The 26093-nt window shown below is 39.2% G+C and overlaps 1 protein-coding gene across 2 annotated transcripts in view; it reads left to right on the forward strand.

The window, feature by feature from the left end:
• The first annotated feature begins 3075 nt into the window (after positions 1-3075).
• The window catches only part of TAFA1 (TAFA chemokine like family member 1), a 484754-nt gene continuing 461736 nt past the window's right edge, over positions 3076-26093 (forward strand). For both annotated transcript variants that reach the window (XM_041763965.1, XM_041763966.1), the window contains exons 1-2: positions 3076-3500; positions 5470-5590. In XM_041763965.1, coding sequence (XP_041619899.1) covers positions 5473-5590 — 118 coding nt within the window. In that variant the 5' untranslated portion in view covers positions 3076-3500; positions 5470-5472. The remainder of the gene's footprint in view (positions 3501-5469; positions 5591-26093) is intronic.

The raw sequence follows: 26093 nt of genomic DNA on the forward strand, positions 1-26093 counted from the left end.
CCAGCCTCAAAAAGACACCATCAATTCTGCTGATACTTCATTGGCCAGAACTTTATGACTTGCTCAACTGTAAAGGAATCAGGAGACACAATCGTACCATGGCCAGATGGTGGAAAGGCCCAACTTCTTTGAAAGGTGTGATGGTAGTTTTGCTTTCACAAAATAGTTTGGGGGCACCTGGGTGGCTCAGTGGTTGAGCATCTACCTTTGGCTCAGGTCATGATCTCTAGGTCCTAGGATCGAGTCCCACATCAGGCTCCCTGCAAGGACCCTGCTTCTCCCTCTGCCCATGTCTCTCTCTCTCTCTCTCTCTCTCTCTCTGTGTGTCTCTCATAAATAAAGAAAAAAACAAACAAAAAATAGTTTGGAGGATAAACTTAATTGCCTTGGATAACAATATTTGTTGATGCTTATATTATTTAGGACAAAGGGTCATTGGCTGCAATACAATGGACTACAAGTTATTTGGAAGAAAAAATGGAACTATGTTAATATTCTTGTTCCATCACATGTATATATATATATATATGGAGAAAGTCACTTAAGCCTGAAAGAGCCAAACTTTCTTCTAGTCTTTTTTTTAAAAAATATTTATTTATCTATTCATGAGAGACTCAGAGAGAGAAAGAGAAGCAGAGACATAAGTAGAGGGAGAAGCAGGCTCCCCGCAGGGAACCCAATGTGGGACTTGATCTTGGATCCTGGAATTATGCCCTGAGCCACCCAGGTGTCCTTTCTTCTAGTCTTTAAAAAAAAAATTAACAATGCTTATCTGAGTGCCTTGAACATAATCCTTTAGTACATCTTTCAAATTTATTAGATTGAATTAATTTGTAGATAAGTAAATATGTTTAGCCTTAATTTAATTCATAGAAAGGAAGAATATAATGGTTAGTTTTTTTAAATGGTAGCCTTTATTAGTAAATGTGAACTTCCTTTTAATTTGACTGCATTAGCATAGCAAAAACAACCCCCCTCCCCCCCAAAAATGTCATGGGGTGAAGACTATCTTCTGCACTTCTATATTTCAAAAGCCTGAATGTACTCAATATATACCTGAATGAATAATACTTTTTTTGAGATTATCTTAATGGTAAAAAATGAGAAAATGTAATGGTTAATTTTGAGGAATTATTTTAACCATGAAGTATTTCTTTTAAAGATTTTATTTATTTATTTATTTATTTATTTATTTATTTATTTATTTATTTGAGAAAGAGAGCCTAAGCAGGGGGAAGTACAGAAGGAAAAGGAGAAGAACACTCCTCACTGAGCAGGGAGCCCCTCATGGGGCTCAATCCTAAGACCCTGGGATCATGACCTAAGCCAGAAACAGATGATTAACCAACTGAGCCACCCAAGGGCCCCAACCATGAAGTATTTTATATGAGTGTCTAAGACATGGGGTCTTGCATCAGATCATTGGGGTTTGAAACCTGCTCTATCACTTACTAGCTATATTACCCTGAACAAGTTTGTTAATCTTCCTGTTCTTCTTAGGGTTCTTCATCCATGAAATGGAGATAAGAATAATAATACTTATGGGGTTAGGAAAAAGGATTAAATTATACCTTGTAAAAACATACTATAGAGTAGCACTACTCACAGTAAAGGTCTAATAAACATTAGCTGCCACACTGCTGCTATTTGTGTCTTGATACTGCACAGCTGGTGTATAATTTCTGTATATATCACCAACACAACAATAATGAACCACAGAAATGAAACATGCACGACTAACTAGATCTTTGGTGTTGTTAATGTGTGTGTTGTGCAGTATGAAAGACTAGTAGGGAAGACTGATACATCTGTAGGATCTCTCACTCTTTCACTCTATGTAACATGAGAAAGGTGATGGTTTCCAAAGTCACATTGTAGCATCAACTATTCTTTACTTTTTTTTTAAGATTTATTTTTTTGAGAGAGAGAGGAAGAGAGTGGGGGAGGTGCAGAGGGAGAGAATCTTCAAGCAGACTCCTCACTGAGTGCGTACGTAGCCTGACGTGGGCCTGGATCCCATAACCTATGAGATCATGACCTGAGTCAAAACCACGAGCCAGAGGTTCAACCGACTGAGCCACCCGGTTGCCCATTCAACCTTTCTTTATAACACTTGTGCAAGGCAGGGATAGGTAATCTGAGGTATTTCAAAAGGTTTGTGAGAAAGGAAAGTTATGAGAACTACTATAAAGTACCAAAAAGTATGAAAGACTAGACAGTATGATCTATGACAGTGGAGATCACATCGATCTTGTTCTCTGCCTTGTCCTCATGCATCTAACACATAGTAGGTACTTTATAAGCCATTCATAAAGTAACTGAATGAGTACCTCAAGAATTAGTGCTCATGGACTCTATAAGTGAAAACTAGGTCACCTTATGTGCATCGTTAATGTTTAGATACAATCACACTTTTGTTTCTGAGGAAGAGAGTGTCCTAACCATAGTACTAGGAACAAAATGCTCAATTTCTGAGTGTTTCCTCTCCACACCCCAGCATGTTATTGGAGGGAGAGGGAAATTTTTAAAAAATGCTTTGAACATATTTCTTTGTCAAAACCCAGTCTTCGATGCTGAAAATGACATGTTTCTATTTATCAAACATGTTCAAAAACCTCAGAAGGTTTTTATTGGGCTTATGCATATAAGCATCTATATTGTATTCCAAGTATGCCATATTCCCACATATAGCTGCCAAAACAATCGACAGACTTAAATTTGTATAAGCCTAACAATATTTTTGGTTAAAGTACTGGTTCAAAGAACACGAAGAGGTAAGAAATGGCCTGTAGTTCACTTTTGCATTTACTATTGGAAGCCTAACACCCATGAACACTATCACAATCTTGCAGTATGCCTTTTCTTTTGTTTCTCCTTCCCTCTTTACTCTTTTGGCAAATGAACGGTATCGGGAAAAGCTCTAATACAGCATACCAGGCAATATAGTGTTAAAGTGCTGCTTGAGTTGCTGAAGAGTTAGTGGGCAGGCATTACAATTCACTGTAGCTGTAATAGAGGGTAATGTCACTTTAAGACATGTGATACTTTACAGAGGAGGGATGTATTGAAACAGACTACTGCTACTTACAGCACCGTATAGCAGCCCTGCTCCTACATTTTGCTGCCTTACTCTGCCCCGAATGCATGGGACTGGGGATGTTCCGTCATTAACTATAAACTGATTCTCATCAGGATCACTTCAAAGGTCTCATCAAGCAGAGGTGACGCCAGGAGATGATTTAAAGGTGAAAATGACAAGGTTTCCACCCCTCAAACCTTGGCTCCTTTTCTGACAATACAGGCTGAATGAACCTGATGTCTTCTTTACTGTGGAAATAGCATTGGAAGAGAAAAACATATTTTTTTTAAATCCTGATAAAGAAGATTATTGGGAAGCTCTTAAAAAAAAATCTCCAGTTGTGCACAGATGGATTTTAGAAAGTGTTAGAGCTTTCCAATGAACACTAATAGAGTACTCTGCTCTTGGCTGGATCTTTCAGGTAAGAAGCCTCTTTAAGGATTTAAGATTCAGAAAGCAGATTTGTAACCTATTCAGTCATATCTAGAGAACTATGTAAAGCTGGATGCATTATTTAGTGGAAAACACCTATTATCATAGAGACAACCTCTTGGTGAGAGAGTGAGCAAGGAGAGTGATATGCAGGAACCTTGCTTGGAAGTGATACTGAGAATTGGAGAAAGTTAAATTAAAAAAGGGAAAAGAAGAAAAAAAAAGGGGAAAGAAGGAAAATACTGCAAATGTGAAGTCACAGCAATCTTTTTAGGTGCTAAAAGCTATGGAGGTGAAGAAATGAGCAAGAGAAAGCAGAGTCATTGAAAAACTGTTAAGTTTTGATTGTGGTAGGCTTTTTTTTTTTTTTTAAAGTTTAGATGAATTCCTAGTGCATTTTAACTGAAATTCGCAAGTAGTCAATGCATGCCACAGTCACCTCTATTTTGTCTTTCTATCATTTGGAGGGTATTTTGAAAAGGCCCCTAAACGCATTCCTAAGATTCACAGAAGGGGTGTTGCTATTTATCTCTTTTGAAGAGAATGCATCTATGTTATACTGATTGTTCTGAAGACAATGAGGCTAAATCTGTTGTGTACAAAAGTAAACAGCGGGCAGCGAAACTAATTATAAAGTGAATGGTCCATCTGAAACACAGAGTGAGGCATGAAAGGCACCATGCTGTTGCAAATAATGTTTTCCTACTTTGCACTTAATTATGGTTGTCACCATTTGTCTATTATAGTCCTTAACCCCCTTTTAAAGACTGCATCTCCCTCCTAAAGCCCAGAAATTATCTTCTATTATGTCTGTATACACACACATACATACAATGTATATTTCTGCTTTCTGAACATCACAGTTTTTGAAAGAGTGCCAATTTCCATGGATAAAGAAACCACGCTGGGAGGTCACTAGCAGATTTTGAATGTATAGTTGAGATACTTATAGTGTATAATTTAACAGTGGAAAAATTCTTAAAAGGAACAATTCGGTTCGCAAAGCTCTCTAAGAGAAAAAGAATATACTTAACTGGATTCTCGTGTAGAAAATGCTTCCATATCACTGGCTGAGTAAGGACGATGCTTCAAGTTTGATTAATTTGGCAATATGAAATGCAGCATAAGGTGTTGTTTGAGAAATTGGACAATATGCAGCGCAGTTGAGCCTCTGTAGCTCTAAGATCTTTATAGGTGCAGATAAGACTGTCAAAGTTTCAGCGCCTGAGAAAAGGTATATGTTCATCCATAAATACATACACCACCTGTGTATGCATATTCATCAACACTATACAACACATGCCACAATGGGATCTTGGGAGGCAAAGTAATATTGTAAATTATGGCTCGCTCTAGGATGGAAGCATAGATCTTGCATTTGAAACTCATTCTGGCTGAAGACAATTCCTTCTGATTTTAAGTCCAGCCAAAAAGACCGGCTCTATCAGGAGATTACAACATGCCTCTGAGAAATGATTACTTAGTTTAGAAGACAGCAGAATGATTAAAAATTCATGACTGTAGAATTAAAAAAAAAAAAAGAATCCACTCTTTCCTTTCAGGCTTATGTCAGACTTACAATGAAGTTAGAACCAACAGGAGTATGCAGCTTTTCAATGCCTGGAATAACTATAGTTTAAAGATCATCATGTAAAACAGGATGTATAGTCAGGATACTGTGTTTCAAACCGCCTAACCGGTAGTCAAAAACTTTATTTATGTGTTTTGGCAGTCCTTGGAGTTTGGTTTTGCAGAATTTCAAAAAGAATTCGTGATCTATTGGAGAGGGCTTTCCTTGAAGCCCACTTCATGGCATGACCTCTGCTGGGTTATTAATTCCAGCCGGCAAAGTAGCAAAGGGGACATGACGTCCGAGACCCTCCTTCCTCATCAGTGGGACTGACTGAGCTGGGGGCTTGAAGCTGGGGGTAATCGTTGCTGTCTCATGTTCTCTTTAGAGAATGGCAATGGTCTCTGCGATGTCCTGGGTCCTGTATTTGTGGATAAGTGCTTGTGCAGTGCTCCTCTGCCATGGATCCCTTCAGCACACTTTCCAGCAGCACCACCTGCACAGACCAGGTAAGTGCCTGGCTAGCTCCACTGCAGCCTCCAGTCTCAGCGCTGTCACCTTAACAGATGGTTGAATGTAAGTGACAGAAAGTGCTAGAGTGCGGGCAGCTTGCCTCTGAATTCCAAGACATATTGTTGGCTGGATGCTTTGGGGAAAGGTGAGGGGGATACTAAAATGCCTTAGAAGTATTTCTTACGAATTTCTCAGAAATAAAAAAAAAAAAAAAGATTTCCTCTAAGAGCCTCCCTACACTCTAACTCACACCTTAAAAAAGTCTAAGTCATTGGTTTTTGGATACTTTGGCCAATAGCAAAATACTCTGCTGACGGTGGGATAACTTGCAAGGCGGCTTTTTAGAGAGGCTATATATGATGTTTGCAACCAGTACAATAATGTGTCTATACTCCCGGGATATCCTATCCAGTGTCCATACTATAATAATGTCGGTGTGCACATGGCTAAGAATTTTTTTGGGAGCGTTATTGCCGAAACTAACCTTGGAAGTAGTTTGTTGATGAAAAAAGAAATGTAAAAATAACTTACTATTTCTTGTGTGGTTTAATTTGTCTCCTTTCCTTTCTCCCTTCCTTCACTTTCAATTCTTCCAGTTTGTTCGGTGGCTTTTTTTTTTTTTTTTTCTCTCTCTCTCTTTCTTGGCACTTTCAGGAACAAGTTCCCTTTAGCCTGACCCCCCCCCCCCCCCAGCCCAATATTGAATTTTGATTTCCGGACGCATTTGTCTTTCTTCGTCTTTCTGTTTAAAGTGTGTTTCTTACCCTTCCATGGCCTCACTCTTCAGTCTGGATTTTATTCTCTTTCTTTTTGCCTTTCTCAGCCCTCCAGCTCGAAGGTCCTTACCCTCACTGGTTCTCTGAAAAGATTTCCTTCCATATTCTGTTTGGCGTCAGCCTTGGGATTCGTTCACCCCCCCCCCCCACCTGCGCCCCCCTCCACCTGCGCCCCCCTGCACCTGCGCCCCCCCCCCCCCCGCCCCAAATCGCCGAGTCCGGGCCCTGGGGACTGGTTGCACCGCCGAGCTCCTGATCTTCAGGTGTGAACTACTGCCAGCCCTGCATCCCCTCTCCGATGCCCTCCTGGCCTCCTCCCAGTCCTAGGGCCGGCTCCCGCGGCGCGGTGCGGCGTCCACGCCTTTGCCTTCCCGGGTGCGCAACCCGCCGGGGCAGCGGTGCTGGGCTGGTCGGCGTCGTGGTCCAGCCACACCTCCCGGGGATCCGCGGGTGGTCCCGGGGGCCTCCCCGGGGCTCCGCTTCCAGGCTCCGGGCAGGACGGAGAGAGCGAGGGTGCAGCCCGGGGTCCTCCCGCGCGCCCGCACCGGGCTGCAGGGAGCGCGCCGGCTGGTTAGCTGCGGGAGCTCGCGCACCCTCCCCCCAGGAGGGGTGGGGGGAGGGGGAGGAGGAGGAGGAGGAGGGAGGATGAAGGAGCAGGAGGGGGAGGGTCTGCACGGCCGGAGCCCCGGGCAGCATCAGGCCCGCGGCCACCCTCCCTCCCCGCGCCCCGGGTCCCCAAGGGATGGCGAGGGATGGCGAGGGGGCGCTGCCGGCCCCGCAGGTGGGCGTGGACCCCGCTCGGCCGCCCCCGCCCGCGGGTGCAGTTCTGCCTCTGGGCTCCTCAGCCCCGAGTCCCAGGCTTCCGTGCCCAGGTGGGGGCAGGGCGAACGTGGGTTCGGGAATCTCCGGCTCAACCTCCAATCGGTTAGTCCCCCAGCCTGGGCTGGCGACAATGTCTGATCCGTCTCAGTCCTGCAAGGAACGCGGGAAATCTGCCTTCATTGTAATACTTAACAGTAAAGAATTCCTAACAAAAAACAACGATTGGGAGTGTTTTAGGCACCTCTCACGCGGTGCCTCTTCGTGCGCACAGAAGGAGGTGGAATGCCCCCCTGCACCCCCAGCAGGCGCCGCCCCCACCCCCACCCCCACCCCCACCCCCACCCCCACCCCGTGCACCGCCCCCAATCTTCCTGTTGCCCGGGAGACTGAAGTTCTGAGGGATCGGGTGACTTGTGTGAGCCCGCACAGCCAATAACTGCCATTGGAAGTCAGGTCGGCCTGATGGCACCTCCCTGGCCTGTTTTGCAAGGAGGGCATCCTGTCTTCCAGGGTACCAAACAATCATTCCAAGTAGCCTCTTTGGGGGCGGTGCGAACCGTTTCCCGTAATTTGTGAAGACTCCCCGGTCATGTCAATCCATGGACTCGTTTGAACTGCAAACCCCTTCTGAAAGGTGGGCACGACAGACCTGGTGAGAGGTGGCACGTGGTGACAGGTGACAGCAGAGCTCGGGACGGGCCCTCATCCCTGTTGCTTACCATGCAGTGGCATGACCTTGGGGAAGTCAACTTTTCTCTTCTGGACCTGATTTCCCATTTAGGGATATTGTGGGGGTGTAAATAAAATAATCTTGTGACAGTGCTTTGTAGACTGGGAGGTTCTTCATAAATAGCGGTAGCTCCTGACATCTCCACTTAATAGACTACAAAGGTACGTGTCAGAGATGCTGAATGAGTCAAGGTTTGCTGTTCATAGAGCTAATAGTCCATATAGGACAAAAATTTTGTTTTCGTCTCATGATTTTTTTAAAAAAATCTGTGCTACGGGGCTAGACTATATCACCAAATGCTGCATGTCTTTTAAGCTCGAGGTGTGTAGTTGTGAAACAGAGTACACTTTGCACTGGGCTTTCACTTAGACGATCTCTGTTCATCAGTTAATACAGGAGATTTTTTTTTTTTTTGATCTGAGGTTATGGCTCAGCTACTTGTAATAAGTAAACTCAAACTTTATGGGGCTGGTTACCAAAATATTATAACTTTCAACTGAGAAACGAATTATTAAGCTCTGACAAAAATTGAATTCAATATTTGTTTTTTCCACTGTCTACTGGTAGAAGTTGCTTTTTATCACCAAGGCCTGTTTGATTTGTATGTCAGATACCCCAAGAAATTGTAGCACAGAACCCACTTTCAGCCCCAAGTGCTTATACATTTGAGGTCTATTTCAGATTCATTGATTAAGAAACTACACACACACACACACACACACACACATATATATATATATATACTCTTTTCTAGATACAGAAAGATTAAAATGATATCAAACTGAAAGTCCAACGGTTCTATGTAATAGGCTTATTCAACTTTCTTGGGTTTTCAACAATAGCTGCAAAGATTAAAACGATAGATCTTGGACGCAGCAATATCCTAGATTATTTCAGTCAGAAATGCAATCTCCTTTAATACAATCTGTTTTGATTTTAAGAGCAAACGTATGCTTTTTTTGATGAGAGTTGTGATGTTTCCCTTTGTGGGTCTTCAATCTTCAGGGACACTAATGAAATGTGTATGAAAACAAGAGAGAAATCAGGGCCAGTTATCTGTGACAATCCACCCCTAAATGAGCAAATAAATAAATAAATAGCTGGATAAATGAGCAAAAAGGAAAAACATAATCTCATTTTCTCAAATCAGTTAAAACAAGTGACATGATGAGAAAAAATGAGACACGGGGCAGACCCTGAGCTTTGCCACATTTGCCTAAGCTTGAAAAATCGCCTCTTTCATAAAGCAGGAGCCGCCGGACACCGTATGCATACCAAGTATCCGGGAAATGTGAAAAATGACAAATCTTTCCCTGAGAGCCCTGAATGGGGCGAGAGTGAAGGCTTTACAGCTGCCTCCTCACCTGCTTAGGAACGGCTGGCCCCCCTCTTGCCAGCCTCTTACGGGCAGCCTCGCCATCCCCTACACAGTAAGATTGATGGTGTTCCCGGCCCAAGCAGCCAATTTCAGTCTCTCAAGAAATAATCCACTACACTGACAGATGAGTGGAATTTGATGCGATGTTCCCCTCACCAGACTATGCTGCACCTGGATGGCACCAGCCAGTCGGGGTCCTGTAGGGGAAATGGTGAGGGATTTGGGCCAATTTCTGCTGTCAAAACATGAAATCGGGACCATGTTTCTGTGAGGCCGTGAATTTGAGATCCGTCTTCTCAATGCAGTGGGTTAGTACACAAACAGAATGAGAATATGTTAACTAGAAAACGAGCTGATTTTAATAGATTCCCCTCTAGTCCCTAAGTACTTTCTATTTTTCATATTTATGGTATTAGGAATGCACCATTTATTTTCACTTACTCACTAGTTAAGAAGGATTAAAACAGTCGATGAGTAAAATGTGCCGTAGATTAACAGATTTGTAATTTCAATAATTTCATATTTGGCTAAATCAAGTTTTTATTTTGGGGATGATACAGGAAATTAGCAACTTGAAGAATACCCGGGACTTATATATTATTATTAGTAATATATATATTAAAGCTAGAAGGGGACACGTAATTTTAAAAAGACAGACAAAACAACGAAAACCCAAAAGTGGTGTGTTCCCTTGTTTCAGGTTATTTAAACAGACAGCTTCAACTCTTTATAAGCATCAGTTGTTGCATAACAGGTGAAAAAGGGTGAATGGTTTGCTGGTTGTAACTTTCTGATTTAGAATTAGTTTTTCCCCCTTATGGATATATGAATTATGACAGTAATTTTAATGGTTACTTAATTTCGAATGTGTGGGTATGTGTGTGCGTGGGGGGTTGTTCTTGAAACTTAATAAAATATGGATCATTTCAAAATACTTTAGTAAGAAAAGATCCTTGGGATTCCTTAGTAATTTAAAATTATAAAGATAAATTACATGAGACAAGAAGTTATAAGTGCCTAATGAATCATTTATTCTCGAGTCACTGCTATTGTATTGACAGGTGTGTATGGAAATGATATATGGAAGGATGACTCTGAATAGAATTGTCTATGTAAGTTATACTTGGCTTGATTTAAAACTGCATTAAGCAAACTATGTATTTAGAAGTATTCATTTATGACTTAATTATTACATAGTGAATATCATCATCCATTTAAAGGTGTGATTTTTTTTGTTAAAATATTAAAAAGCATGCTTGTATATCTTATACTGATTTCTACATCACTATTCAATATTTATTGAAAGCCGCTTAAGGAATATGTGTTGAAATACAAAGGCACATTACAATAAAGGATTGTTTTACGATTGTAGTATAAAAGAAATCATCAGAACAACGGTGGTTGCATATTGGCTTTTTAAGAATTCTTACCAGTACTGGATTGCTAAGTGTAGTGAATTGACCTAAGGATTAGAGCAGACAGGTTGTTATTTGGTGTAAGCTGGTGCTAGTGATAATCCATTGATCATCTGATTGATGTTATTGACCTTGTCTCAGAGTCAGAGTGCAGCTATGGACATTTGCTAAGACCTCAAAGTATCAAAACCAAGTAGAGATATAAATGAATATTTCCTGTCAATCCCCTGAATTTATAAGAAAATTATTATAGTGCTACGTAAATCTTGTTACTTATGTGAGCTCAAGCCTATGGTCTCAATTCATAGTTAAGGAAAACAGATCTTATACCACCCTGAAAACAAATATTTGGAAGTGGCACATGTGAACATCAGTCTTCACTTGTTAATTTCTTAAAGTTCATTTAAGATGACAACTTGAACTTTTTGAAAAACTCTTCCAGTTTTAAACTGTGTGAAAATCTCAAAGCTTGAGTATGCAAATCGGTGCACCATTTTTTGAAAACAATTTGGCAGTGTCTCCCAAAATGTAAAATGTGCAAATCCTACACAATTCCATTTCGAGATGCTTATCCTAAGAAAATGATTGGACAGGTGTGAAAAGAATGTATGTAAAGATTTAGTTAATTTAATGGCAAATAATTAGGGGAGGGGTTTATCTCCATCAAAAAGAGATTGGTAAAATAAATCATTGTGCACTGGGCAATGAAATTCAGTGTAGCCACTGCAAAGAACTAGATGTGTTTATAAGTACTCTTAACGAAAGATAACCCATGATATACTACTGAGTGAAACAAACAAAAACAAACACCCAAAACAAAACCATACCCAATTTCAAAATAATTTCAGAAAAAAATATTAGCACAGGCATAAAAAGATGTCGGAAAGGCTATAAAACATTCAATGTACTTATTCCTTAAGCCTGGTGGTAGGATTAGGATGATTTTTTATTGCTTATAAATTATGTGGTTTTTGTTTATATTTTTTATTTTCCTAAGATTTATTTATTTGAGGGGCACCTGGGTGTCTCAGCCGGTTAAGTGTCTGCCTTTGGCTCAGGTTGTGATCCTAGGGTCCTAGGATCAAGCACCCTATCAGGCTTTCTGCTCAGCAGGGGGCTTTCTTCTCCCTCTCCTTCTGCCTGCTGCTCCCCCTGCTTGTGCACTCTCTCTTTTTCAAACTAAATAAATAAAATTTTAAAATATTAGCTATAGAGAGTTTTATGATAAAATTAGAAATGTATCAATGTTCTCAGTTTAAGGAGAAAGAAGAAGGAATGGGTAGGAAAGTGTCATGAAGTCCTTTTCCTTTTAAGAGCCTTAATCCAATAAAATGTCTAGGCCAGCATTTTCCAGTTCACAAAATACTGTACCCTCAAGATGTTCCTTGGAAAAAAGCTATTAAGTGTCAGTATCTGATTATGTTCGACTCTTGGAGATCTGCAGCGCATATAAGTGTATACAAGTTCTGGTAAGATTTGCCGACAGAAAACCTGATTGTGTTTAACTAAAATTTTCCAAACTTTTTTTTTTTCTTTATTTGGGTAATATCTAAAGTTCCTATTCTTATCACATGCATTGAGAAGTGTGAGCCACTGCACTATCCATCTTCTTATCTCTCATTTTTAATAAGGAACTTGACAGGGAATAGGTATTCAAAAAATATTTGTTACATTAAGGAAAGAAAGAATGAATGTTCTGGTAAAATCTTAAACTCTCCCTCGTTTATTACTGCTTGTGTGTGGGTGCGTGGGATAGATGCATGTGTACCTGTGTGTGTGTTTATGATTAAGGGATACCTCAAGTGTAGAGAGTTATGAATATTCAAATGTTAGTATAACATACATATGATGTGTGCATTTGTGCAATATCTTTGTGTAGTTATTAACTCTATATACTATTTGACAGCAGTTCTGTTAACCAAAGTAACCCAAAGAATATGCTTACAAATGTAGTAAAAAATTAAATCCCTGAAGTTTTCAATCACAGCATGAGTTTTTTTTTTCTATAGATTTAAAAAATTTTATAAGCGTGGTCTTAAAGGACTGAAGGGAAACTTCTCTTAGGAAATAGGAAAGGCCTTCTGCTTTCAAATTCTTTGACATCAAGAGAAAAATTCACTTCATCTTTGTAGCAGGGAGAAATAACAGCAATTTTTCCTTCCTTTGGGGTAAAAAGAAAATGAATTATGTTGTTAACTATTCGTGTAAACTAATTAGATTCTCTAAAGTTAGTGTCCTCAAAGCACTTAGAGAGAACCCTGTTATCCTACTATTTCTTTCTTCTTCTGCTTCTTTATATAATAAGGGTCCAGAGAAAGAAAAGAGAGTTGATGTAATCACAGCGATTTTCTCTCAGAAGATGGATAGATACCCTGCGTGATGTGACCATTCATTAAGCAGATTCTTCCTCCACGAAGGGAAGGAGTTAATCCAAACCTCACCCTGAGTCTGGAGGGGAGGAAGACCTAGATCTTCAGCCAAGGTCATTATTCTACTGAGGTGATATTACCTGCATTTCCCTTTGCTGTGCCCTTAATAGGCCTTCTCTTTAAGGCATGCTGCCATTTCACCCAAGAATAAATGCAAGCTAACTGAGCTTGCCTACACCCAAAGGATTTTTTGTTTTCCCCTCATGTGGGTGAAGAATGGATGGATTGAGTCATAGGCTTTGAAGTGAATACAGAATGCCAGCTCCCAGGTTTAGTTGAGCTGCCACACAGTGAGAGGAAAAAGGACTTCAATGCTCTTGAAATTGATGATGTATCTTAGATCTGGGTCAGCAGGCCAGTAGGTCATAGTTCCCACTGAATAAATGTTGTGTAAGTATTCAATAAATATTTTCTCAACAATAGGGCAAGAACTTCACATCCTTTGAAAATGCAAATACTGGCAGGAAAGTGGGGCATTAAGCCTTGCTTTATATTGAATGATAATGAGGAAGGATCACCACAGCAGGGGTAGGACACTTGGAGCATTCAGGATTTCACAATGGTCAACTGCAAGACTCCAGTAAAAGGGTAGAAGGAAGCAGTGGTTTTCTTTCTTTCTTTCTTTTTCTTTTTTCTTTTCTTTTATTTACTTATTTATGAGAGATGCAGAGAGAGGTAGAGACATAAGCAGATCCCAGGACCCTGGGATCAAAACCTGAGTCCCTGAACCGAAGGCAGATGCTCAACTGCTGAGCCACACAGGTGTCCCAGCAATGGTTTTCATACTGTGCAGAGAAGGTCCAAAGAGGCCATCTATGAATCCCGCAAACACGAAGTATATTCTTGTCCATCACTGATGGACAAGGCAAATACCTTCGTACACCAGCCAGTTAACAAAAGGATTGGACCTGCCCGGGAACGACTGTAGCAGTTGAAGAGCATGTGCGCTTTGGGGGCACATCCCATGCCTAGCTATGCCCGAGATGGGCTCAGTGTGACCAGATAATCCCATGGTTTGGAACAAGCTGGAGACTTAGAATTTTAGGTGTAATTTCCTTATCTTTTAAATAAATGTCAGGTGGGCCAAACAAAACTCGACTCATGGCTATATCCCACCTGTGGGCTTTTAGTGTGTGACCTTAGACAAGATTATCTCCAGCTCCAAAATTGTTTGATTTCTAATGAATTTATCAAATCCTTTTATGCAAGCAGGGTAGAGAGAGGTGAAGGCAGTGGGGCTAAAAGGAGAATTTTATGCACGTCTGTCTTGACTTGCTTTAAAATTGTGCCTGTGTTTTTGTCCTACCCTGACTTATACCCGATATGCTAAAGTGCTGAGTCCCTAGGCATTTTGTATACAGCTACTAACTATAAACAGAGCTACTAAGGGAGTCTGATAAACAAAGAGCATTTATATAATGAAACCAATGGCCTGAACAGAGGTCTCATTTGAACGTTAGCTAAAAACAAATTAATTTTCCTTTAAAGTTTGGCAGAAAGAGTAAACTATAAATGTAATGAAACAGAGGGAAGCATCAGGCAGCGTAATGTTGCTTGTATAAAATCCTTAATTTAATACTTTATTAAAGTTCTCAAAATCTAGTCTGCAGTCCATTAGTGGGTTATAAATTTACCTTGAAACTCGACATTGGTTTTTTTTTTTATGTTTTTGTTCTTTTAAGATTTCATGTGCATTTATTTTGTATATGAATACAATCTACTTATTAGTATACCAACTGAATTACCATTCTATTAGAATGACATGTAACTAAGGTTTACTGAGCTTCTTTAATTCAGTATTCTATTAATAAAATTGGCTGCCAGCTCTTGGAAACATTGCAAAGAGCCTGCATGCAAATAATTAGAATTCATGCAATTTTGGGAGGGATAATTTGTTACCAGTGTATCTTGAGTGTTGTTCGAGTTGTTAGTGATTTTGAATTGCTGTGGTCTTTGCCTTTTAATTATAAATTAGTGTTGGTTTGGTTTCATCATTATCAATTAAATTTGCTGTGGGCTGTTTCATTAACCCTATAGTCTGTAATGATGCATATTTGCATATTTTGGATTTTAGATTTACCAAAAAATAGACTTTAAGACATTCCTGAATTATGGTTCAGAAATTATTTAGCTCTATCCATATTGGAAAACCTGTATATGTAATCATTCTCGAACTTATTTCTATGGTGACAGTTACATAGTGACATTGTTTATATACTGCCTGTAAATGTATGTAACATAATTCTCAAGGTAAATGACATTTTTGGTTTATTTTTATATCCATAGGGCATCATTTTATAATATGTGAACATGTTAATAGACTCATTTTATAAAAAAATTAATAGTTCATAAGTGTATCTTTCCAAGTATTTATTTAACCTAGTATTTTTCCACTGGGAAGTAGAAACAGATAGGAATTGGGTATTTCATCTCCTTGATATGCTATAGACAGGAAAGTTTGAATACCACTATTTTATGAAATTCTAACAAGAGAGTACATATAACTGGATTAAAGAATATGTGGCATGGCAAAAAATAAAAATAAAACATTTTTTTCTGAAATAAAATGATAAGATGTAAGACAGGAGAAGGTGCTTTTTGGAAGCTTCTCTGATGAGGTCTTATTAGGTGAATTGTTTTTGTAGCTTCTTATATCTCTTTATCTGATGAAAATGCAAGACGCCATGTACTGGACATGTGCTTGAGAAACTAGGTCACTGGGTGAACATTTGTAGGGCAACATTTTTGACAGCTACTCCCAGGATTGTTTGGAAGTAAGAGCAGATTTATGGCATACAAGCTGCCAATCTCCAGCCCTCCATCTATCACAGGCTGAGGTAATCAATCACAGTGACTTTTCCCATAGAGCTAGGATGTGATTTCAGAATCTTTCTCAATCCTTCTTCAGTCACCGCCTATCAGTTGATTGACATTGGCATGCAAGTTGGGAGTCTTTGACCATCTCTGTCATGGATTCACTGACTGCCCATCTCCAGAGTTTGTTTCCTCTCAAAAAAAAAAAAAAGAAAGTACATGCCATAAAGTATTTCGTTAAAAAATAAGAAAAATAACCAATTGTAATTAAATCAAAATTTAAATAGCCGCATGTGTCTTGTAAATACTGTTTAAGATAGTGAAGCTTTAGACAATTCTGTCTACTTGAGAGAGTTCTAAAACTCTTTATTTCCTCTAGAAGTGTTTTATTCCTTTCTCCATTCTTCTGTATTTCTGTCTAAGATGCAGAGTCTTAGTCTTCTAATATGAATTCTAACCAAACGATGCTCTGTGATCATAAAGCATGAAGCCACTTGTTCTGAGCAGAGTGGATTTGGGAAGCCCTCATGAAGGGAGTGATTTTGTGTTGGCCTTGGAATGTTGGATAGGAAGTCAGCTAGCAGGAGAAGATGGAGGGTGGCTGGTTCAACCAAAGGGAAAAAACAAGTAAACCTAGAGGCAGGTAGTGGAGATATGGCAGTCTTGTGACTTGGATGGCTCTTGACCCTAAACCAAGTGGAGAAACTTTGTGTTATTACAATTAAATGGAAGGAAAGATTTATTTTTTCTTTGTTACAGTTTTGTAATGTAAGGATCACCTTATCAATGTACACTGATGGTCACAGGTGGAGAGCTAGGTAAGATGGAAGAAAAGAGTCCCAGTATCTACCATTAAAGTCTCTATGGAAAGCAAGTCAGTTAATGAACAAAAATCCAGCAACTGTTGTCTGGCTAAATTCTCTGAGTCCCATAAGGCCTTTCATACCTTTGAATTGTTATAACCTTTGTGTAAAAAAGACAAAATATGTTACTACCATTGATTTTAAAAATCTGGTTATTGGACAGCCCTGGTGGCACAGTGGTTTAGCGCCGCCTGCAGCCCAGGGTGTGATCCTGGAGATCCGGGATTGAGTCCCACATCAGGCTTGTTGCATGGAGCCTGCTTGTGTCTCTGCCTCTCTCTCTCTCTCTGTGTGTGTCTCTATGAATAAATAAATACAATCTTTAAAAAAATAAAATAAAAATCTGGTTATTATGTTAGAGAAAACTAAATATCTCAAAATCAAAACCTGAGGATAATCATTTTTATTTATCATATACAACAAATTTAAAATTTGTTATTTGACAAATGTATATTGACTTACTAGGTGCAGAGAACTACACTTCCACACTAATGAATAGTGATGCTATTTTATTATAATCATTGTTTTAACCCTGCTCTTACCACTAGATTGTCAGCTCAGAGAGGGTAGGGAGCCCAGCAGTCTTGGCAATGTGTGACACAGTCTGCCACATGGTGAGGGCCAAATAAATACCTGCTGAGTGAATGAATGAATGAAGGATCCTAAGCATTTGATGTTTCATTGAATCCTCACGATAAACCTGTGAGATAGAACATCTTTCCCTTTTGCCAATAAAAAATATCTTAAAAAAAAAACAAGTTAATTAATTTGTTCAAAGTCATCTACCTTAGGAGGGCAAACAGAATTTTTCCAGTCTCTGAATAACAGCTTGTTTACCGAGTATCAGCTGTGGGTATGCCCTAATGAGAGCTGATTCTTATAATATGGCATATGATTGATAACACAACCCTACATGGGTGGTACTATTATCTCCATTTACAAAACACTGCAAGATTGTGGATAATAGTAATAGAGCTGAAAGGAAAACTTAGGTTTGGCCTTGACTCTTACTCATGTGCTCTTGCCATCACAACCAAGTACTACTTTAGCACTTAGGAATATCAGCAAGCTGCTCCTGGTTAATTTAAATTACAAAACAAATTTCTCTGTTGAGGGGCAATGTTCTGAGTTAGCAGGCAACCATGTCTTGGGCATTCAGCTTGGCTATATTATGCAATAATTTTGAGTCTTGTGGATAGCTGAGTACTGCTTTGGTCTTAATTTTAATGTGCAATAGGACTGGCTGAAAACATACTTTCTTTCCTTACTGGAGTAATAGCACCTCATATTCAAATATTTTTTACAGTCTCCTGGTATTTTTTCTTTCTTTTTTTTTTTTTCAGATTTTGGAGACTCTTTTTGTGCTCCATGTGACAAAGGAACAACATAGGATAAATCTACATTTATTAGATTCAGTTTTAGTGTAGATTTTCTGTTTTACTTCAAACGAAGTTATAATTCATTCACACTGGAAAAGAATTCTCCCTAACTGCAATTTAACTTTTTGATAAGATTTTTTTTGACATTTATCATGTTGAGACTTTATAAATTATCTAGAATATTGTAAAGTGGGCTGACCTTTCTGGTAAGTGGTTTGATCATTTACAGTAGTGTCTTTTTGCTAAAATACAGAATTTGCTGTCTTTCACATTAAACTTGTCAGATCCATGGCTCAGTAATATGCTAGGTAGAAATTGCTTATATAGTCAGATCTGAAGTCTCCCTTTGAGTTCCTCTCATCATCAAAATAAATCTCTTTCTGTTTCCCCAAAATATCCCTGTGTCTAGTGATGGCAAATTCCTGACACATAGTCCATTCTTTCTATGGTTATACCACTGCAGACATTGCTAATTAACCCAGATTCAACCTCTGAATCTTTCTGGATATAATACAATCATTGAGTTGTTAAAAGAGATAGAGATGATTTCAAAAACAACCACAACCACCCCTCAAACAAACATCATTTAGCATCTGTTATGTTGCATACTGTGCAAAGTGACTTACATGGACTTATCTGTTTAATTTTGTGATGAAACATATTGTCCATTAAGTGTCTAGGCTGCTTTTTTATGTAATTTAATTCACCTCTCAAGGTAGGCCATGTTCTTCATTTAAAAATAATGATTTAAATAATTAAGCAAGTTAATACATATAGAGTACATGAAACGGTTCCTGCAACAGGGTAAGTACCCTTTAACTCAGAGTAAGTGTGGTATATCTCTTTTTTATCTTTGAGAATTGAGTAGAGTTGACATGCCTGCAGATGTTTTACCTGATGTCACCCTCTTTGCCATCAGTTACTTTTGGCACAAGGAACCTATAGAGATAGGAGCATCTTTGTGTATAAGGTAAACCAGGGGCTTACCTCCTACCTCTATCATTATTACACTATTAGCTCTAAATGTGGATGAATAGTGTAGTTCTCTCTGCCTCACCCATAAAATGGGGATTCATGTTTATAAAATCCCCACTTTGCAGGTTTGCATAAAAAGTAGAGCTGATGTCTGTTCTATACCTGCCATACAATAGGTATCCAGCCTAGGGTATTTCATTATATCATGTATGTATAGGAATGTCAAAATAAAGATGGTAGAGAAGCGCTTGATACTAACACATACATCCAGAATATTTTATTCTATAAAAAAGGATGCACCTAGAAATTTTACAAATTGAATTTATTTACTAATTTTATGATCACAGCTGAGTCTTTCGTTTAATAAATTCCAGGTACTTAGCACAGATTAAAGATACAGATTTTTAAAATTAAACTGGGGCAGCCTGGATGGCTCAGTGGTTTAGCACCATCTTCAGTCCAGGGCAGGATCCTGGAAACATGGGATCGAGTCCCACGTCAGGCTCTCTGCATGGAGCCTGCTTCTCCCACTGCCTGTGTCTCTGCCTCTCTTGCTCTCTCTGTGTCTCTCATGAATAAATAAATAAATAGATTTTTAAAAATTACTAAAATTAAACTGAATTTTGTTTAAATTCAATGAATTAACATATAATGTATTATTAGTTTCAGAGGTAAAGCTCAGTGATTCCTCAGTTGTATATAACACTCAGTGCTCATTACATCACATGCTCTCCTTAATGCCCATCACCAGGTTACCTCATAACCCACCAATCTCCCCTCCAGCAACCTTCAGTTTGTTTCCTAGAGTTAAAAGAATCTCTTATTTCATCTTATTTTATTTTCCCTCCCTTCCCCTATGATCCTCTGTTTTGTTTCCTAAATTCCACCTGTGAGTGAAATCATACAATGATTTTCTTTCTCTGACTGACTTATTTCATTTAGCATAATACCCTCTAGTTCCATCCACATCATTGCAAATGGCAAGATTTCATTTTTTGATGGCTAAGTAATATTCCATTGTGTGTGTATGTGTGTCTTTATCCATTCATCTGTCGACGGACACCTGGGCTCTTTCCATAGTTTGGCTATTGTGGACATTGCTGCTATAAATATTGGGGTGCAGGTGCCCCTTCGGATCACTACATTTGTATCCTTTGTGTAAATACTTAGTGCAGTTGCTGGGTTGTAGGGTAGCTCTATTTTAAACTGTTTGAGGAACTTCCATTCAGTTTCCCAGACTGGCTGCACTAACTTGCATCCCCACCAACAGTGTATGAGAGTTCTCTTTTCTCTGAATCCTCACCAACATCTGTCATTTCCTGACTTGTTCATTTTAGCCATTCTGACTGGTGTGAGGTGGTATCTCATTGTGGTTTTATTTGTATTTCCTGATGCTAAATGATATTGAGCATTTTTTCATGTGTCTGTTGGCCATTTGTATGTCTTCTTTGGAGAAATGTCTGTTTGTGTCTTCCACCCATTTCTTGACTGGATTATTTGTTCTTTGAGTGTGTAGTTTGATAAGTACCTTACAGATTTTAGATTTTAGTATGTAATGCTTGGCCATGTTCTAAGTTGGTACAAATAGATCAATACATACAGCATCCTTCCTTCTAACGGCATTTTCATATGTAATTACTGATGAGGGTGCTATAATCAGTAAGTTTGGTAGAGTCTGTGTGATACAAAAAATGGTGAGGTTTGGTTAATTAATCTAAACACCTGGCCAATAACTCATTAATGGGAAATATTCCAAAAGTCAGCATTGATGTTCTGTGTTTCTCAGAATGGATTATATCCTTATAAGTGTATTAAAAGAGCCACCAGTCTACTGAAATCTGATAGTATTTATCTGTATTTCCTCAGGTGTTTTTTTTCTTTCCATTAACCCTGTTCTTATGATAACCTATGCACTCTTTATCATAGGGCCCATACTACAGAAAGAAACCCAGGTATATACTGATAAACACATTAATACGTAAATGTTCATGGGCTTTATCCGGTACCATTTATGTGTACTCATATGTGTACCCCATATTTTCTACTATGAATACAAATCTATATCTATGTATATTAAGGATTGCCAAGTATCACAGGGTCTAATATTTTGAGACTTACCAAAACAAACCAAAAAAACAAAAACAAAAACAAGTACCATGGTTAGTTTCTTATGTTTTAAGACACTAGGGAATTCAAGTTAGCATGAGAGAAGAGCCTATACGGTTAGAAACATGGATTAAAGATATTGTAAGATGGTGATAAATTTGCAATTAGTGTTTCATAGTCTCTTAAGAACTATACCCAATAGGCAAGAGCTCTCTTCTGAAGAGGTCAAAGCTTCACAGAAGCCTTGCTCAGTTATTTGATAAAACTTTATTATCTCTTTTTTACTGTCCTCATTAACATACTTCAAAACCGCCGTTAAGTATTTCTGGCAAGCAGAGCATTGAAGTAATTTTACAGTAGTGTAAAGGATTTATTAATTTTAATCTTTTCATGAGTCTATTTATATTCAATTGTGACATTAATAGGTTGCCAAAACAAACTAGAGTTAATTGTATTTAATTAAATTGTTGAAAACAAGTAAGGGTAGTTTATTATTATTGTAAGCAGAAAGCTCTATTGATGTACTTGTTTGTGTGAATAAGATCTGGTGTAAAGTTCTTTCTTCTGGGTATGGTATTATTCATCAACAGAAAGCAGTATAAAAATGCTAATTAAAGAGAGTTGTCATTATAATAGAACATTTGGAAGGGAAGATTCACATAATGTTTATAATCTTAAACCTGGTGTTGGGTAAGTGTACTGGGGTTCTGACCAAGGGAAACATCTCTGTCTTTTTACTGTGTTGCCTGAAGGGCTCCAAGACCCTCTTTCCACCTCCCCTTCCTTCCTTGGGGGAGTTGTTTCTTGGTGGGAAGAATCTAAGATATGGGTCAAGGCTTTGGTTAAAAAAAAATAAGCCTTAGATGATGCCAGAAGAAATAAGAATACCAAGAATTAGGGGTGGAGTTTGGACAGCAAAGAGTCCAAGATAACAGCGTTATGAAGGCAGATACATAATCTTAGGAAGATCACAATATCAGGGAAATGGCAGTCCTTTGTCATGGATTAATGCACGAAAATATTCTGAAGACGGCAGAAGATCCAGTTGAAACCGACTTTGGGAGAAAAAAAATATAATTTATCCTTAAAAAATTAACTTAACTCCTTAATTGTGTCTGATGTATTTACACATTAAATATAGATTTTTATTTAGTAGTTACTAGGTGCCTGGTATTGCTAAGATTTCCATATTCTTTCATTAATCCTTGCACTTCCCACTGGGAGGTGGCTACTCTTATTCTCTTTTTTCCACTGATGAGGGAAATAACATTCAGAGAATTTAAATAACTTGCCCGAAGTGTGCAGGTAATCAGTGTGAGGCCAGGATTTGCACTGAGGTAATCTGATTCCAGATCCCAAGCTCTAAGTGACAATACTACTAAAATTCTTTACTTCTGCCAGAATTGTTTTCATAGTGATGAACAATATTAAGATGGAAATAAATGCCCCTCACAATAGGTCAGGTGATACATTGCAACCAATCAGCTCCAAATCTCCATTGCTCAAGGCAATCTTGTATTTTAGCAAAGTTTATGTCTGACTCATGCTCTGTTCCCTGAGGTTTGTTAGAAGCTATGTTTCATGTTATCTTCAATCCAGAATTAAGAGCAGTATCTATTTGAAATAGTATACTGTTATCATGGCAGAAAAAAACAGAGTTTGGGAGGTAGGATCAGCAAATACATCCTTTAGCCCGAAAGTGATGCATGTCACTTCTGCTCACAACTCATTGGCCAGCCCTTGGCCAGATGGCTCAACTCAATCGTAAGGCCCCATAAAATGTGTTCTTATCATGAGCCCAGAAGGCCAAGAGTGGGCAATGTTGGCTGTGCAGCATTCATGGCAATCGAAAAATGCTTAAGTGGTTAGGAAATGGTATCTTCTTTGTCATAGTACTTTTCCACTCTCAGATATCCAAGTTTATTTATTTCTTTTACAGATTTTATTTATTTATTTATTCGTGAGAGACACAGAGAGGGAGAGGCAGAGACATAGGCAGAGGGAGAAGCAGACTCCATTCAGGGAGCCTGATGTGGGATTTGATCCTGGGACTCCAGGATCATGCCCTGAGCTGAAGTCAGGTGCTCAACCGCTGAGCCACCCAGGCAGCCACAGATATCCAAGTTTAGATAGCTTAGCTTATTTCAGTATTTGGGGAAGGGTCCAGAGATTTGAGTTTCTTGTTCTAAAAGCAAGAGGATAATTTAGCTAATGAGTCAAAAAAAAAAAAAAATCAAAACACAATGTGACACCAAGCACCCAGTTTTGTTTGTTTCTTCGCACGTAGCTGACTTTTGAATAACTGGATGTTACCAGGCCCAGCTCCACAGCTGAGTGAATGTGAAGCAAACCTTTGAGACATTGGGAGTTTCTGACCTTTTCTTCCTCTGAGTCTCCTTACCCCAGCAAACACCTAAAGCTCATGCTTTGCTCCATCTCTCTCTTTCCCTCCCTCCACCCTCTCGTTTGTATGAATCTAATCTGTGAACTGATTTTCACTGTTAAGAAGGGTCGCCTGTGAATAAAAGGTCAAAGCATTCACTACTACACTATCTGGGATGCTGCTGTTTTCTTCAGATAAAACTTTTATAGGGCATATTGAGTAAGTAGGTGATGTTTTTACATTATCCTCGGTATTTTTTATTCTTATTTTCATTTTAATACTGTATCTGTTTCTAGTTGTCGGGCAGAGAAATCAGTTATGGATCAAATGCACCCATTTGTCAAGGATTAATGCATATAAATGCTTTTATGACAGCAAAAGACAAAGGCTTGTAAAGGTGGATGCTGACTTTGGAAGAAAAAAAATTAATGAAGCTAGGAAAAAGTGATAGCAGGGAACATTGCAGTTCTAGGTGCTAAATGACTTCCTTTCAAACCCTAGGAATACAGTAATATTATTCCTCTTCCCCTTCCTTTAATAAAGCATTCTCATAATCCATAGTGACCTCAGCTGAAGAAACATTATTTTAGGGTGAGCTAGGTTTCCTGAGAGCTGTTTTTGAAGGTACAGGGTTTCTCCTTATTAGCTAAAAGAAAGGGGGAAAAAGACTGTTTTGATGGGAAGAAGAAGCTGTAATTCAGTATTGTGAATCTAGAGGAGGAAAAGAAAGAAAAAGGAAGACCAGCTTAATCCATCACCACTTTATCTGTCACAAATGCCATTAACAAGTGTTGCTTTCCCATGGATGGTTCAGGAAGACAACAGTCACATAGCGGGGTTAGTTTTGTGAAATGTGGTTTCAGTGTCTGACCTTCCACCTCTCGGAAGTGGGATAAGGCTAAAGCAATTATTTTGTCAAGATTTTAAAGGACTTTCTAGATTATCTCTTTGCCATACATATGTGCGCGCGCGCACACAAGCACGCACGCACACACACTCCTTCATATGTTGTTATTTTAAAATCATACTTAAGTATCTTAAGAGTTGGAAATTACCCTAGCAATCATCCAAACCAAATTGTCATTGGACACTTTATTTGCCTCAGGATACTCCCTGCCGAGTGGTGATTGATCCACTGGTTGAATCTTACCACCATACTGATTTGGGGCATGCTGAACTTGGGCAGGGCCTAGTCTGGTCTCTGGCCTAGGTGAAATTCTTTTAATTATAAACCTGATCTACCCCTGGCCCCAAAACTCTTCCTTTCATACTTTTCTTGATCTCAGTGCATAGCCATTCCTTTCTTCTGTTCTTCACATCAAAAATCTTGGAATCTGTCTCAACTCCCTTGCTTCAGATTTCACACTTAATCTATCACCAGAACTATGTCTCCTAACTTCAGAATATATCTAGACACCAACTTCTCACCATCTCCACTGCTGTTCCTGGGCCAAGGCAGTGTTTTCCTGATGTGGATTATTACAGAAACCTACCCTGGTGTCACCTAATCCGAGTTCGTTCAGCTACCTGTCACCCGAAAGATCATCAATCAAGAGATGAGTTTTGACTGGAAAGAAGTTTGGGCTTTATTCAGGGGGGCTGGTAACCTGGGGAGAAGGAGGACTCCTGTCCAAAAGCCAACTGTTAGGTTTCTGCCTGGCCCAGTTTTTAAAGAGGTTTAGGGCAGTTAATCAACAAAAGAATGTGGTGGCCTGCAACATTTCTGGATTGTGTGCAGACCCCATGATACCAGCTACAAACATTATCTCAGTGCCTCCAGGTTGTGCGAGGGTTTCTGGTTCTTGTTTTGCGTTGTGCAGGAGGACTGTGTTCTGCCCGCAAAGGAGGGCAAGGTCTACAGACACACAAAGGGGAGGTCTGTAAAATCATTTGTATCATCTAAAAGAAAGGAAAAAAAAATGCTGGGCTAATCAGAAGGCCTAGACTGCTTCAAACAGACTTATTGGCCTGGGAAAGTTCTGGTCCTTCACTCCTCAAGGACAGTGGTCTACAAATCTCAAAGAAAGCAAATTCATTCTATTATACATCAACAGCCTTAGGTCAGCAAGAAAGGAGGGTGTTAGCTTGGAGCAAGTTAACCCTTAAAATGGGCTGGAGTGCTGTCCTGCTCTCCTGCTTTCACCTTTGCCCCCTCTAGTATATTCTCCACAGGAAAGCAGAATAGTAAGGTTGACAAGGCAATCAGATTTTGTCACTCATCTGTCCAAAACTCTCAGTGGTTTCATATTTCTCTCAGGGCAAGCTGATGGCCCTACACAATGTGTCCTCACATTTCCCCCAATATCTTGGTGACATCTACTATTTTCTTTGCCTCCTCTCCTGCATCCACACTGGCCTCTCTGCTATCCCTTTAAAGACACAGATTTCTATGTTCTTTGGCTCTTGTCTACCTGTTGTGTGCTTCCTCG

The sequence above is a fragment of the Vulpes lagopus genome, chromosome 7, assembly GCF_018345385.1.
Source record: "Vulpes lagopus strain Blue_001 chromosome 7, ASM1834538v1, whole genome shotgun sequence".
In the NCBI taxonomy this organism is placed as follows: domain Eukaryota; kingdom Metazoa; phylum Chordata; class Mammalia; order Carnivora; family Canidae; genus Vulpes; species Vulpes lagopus.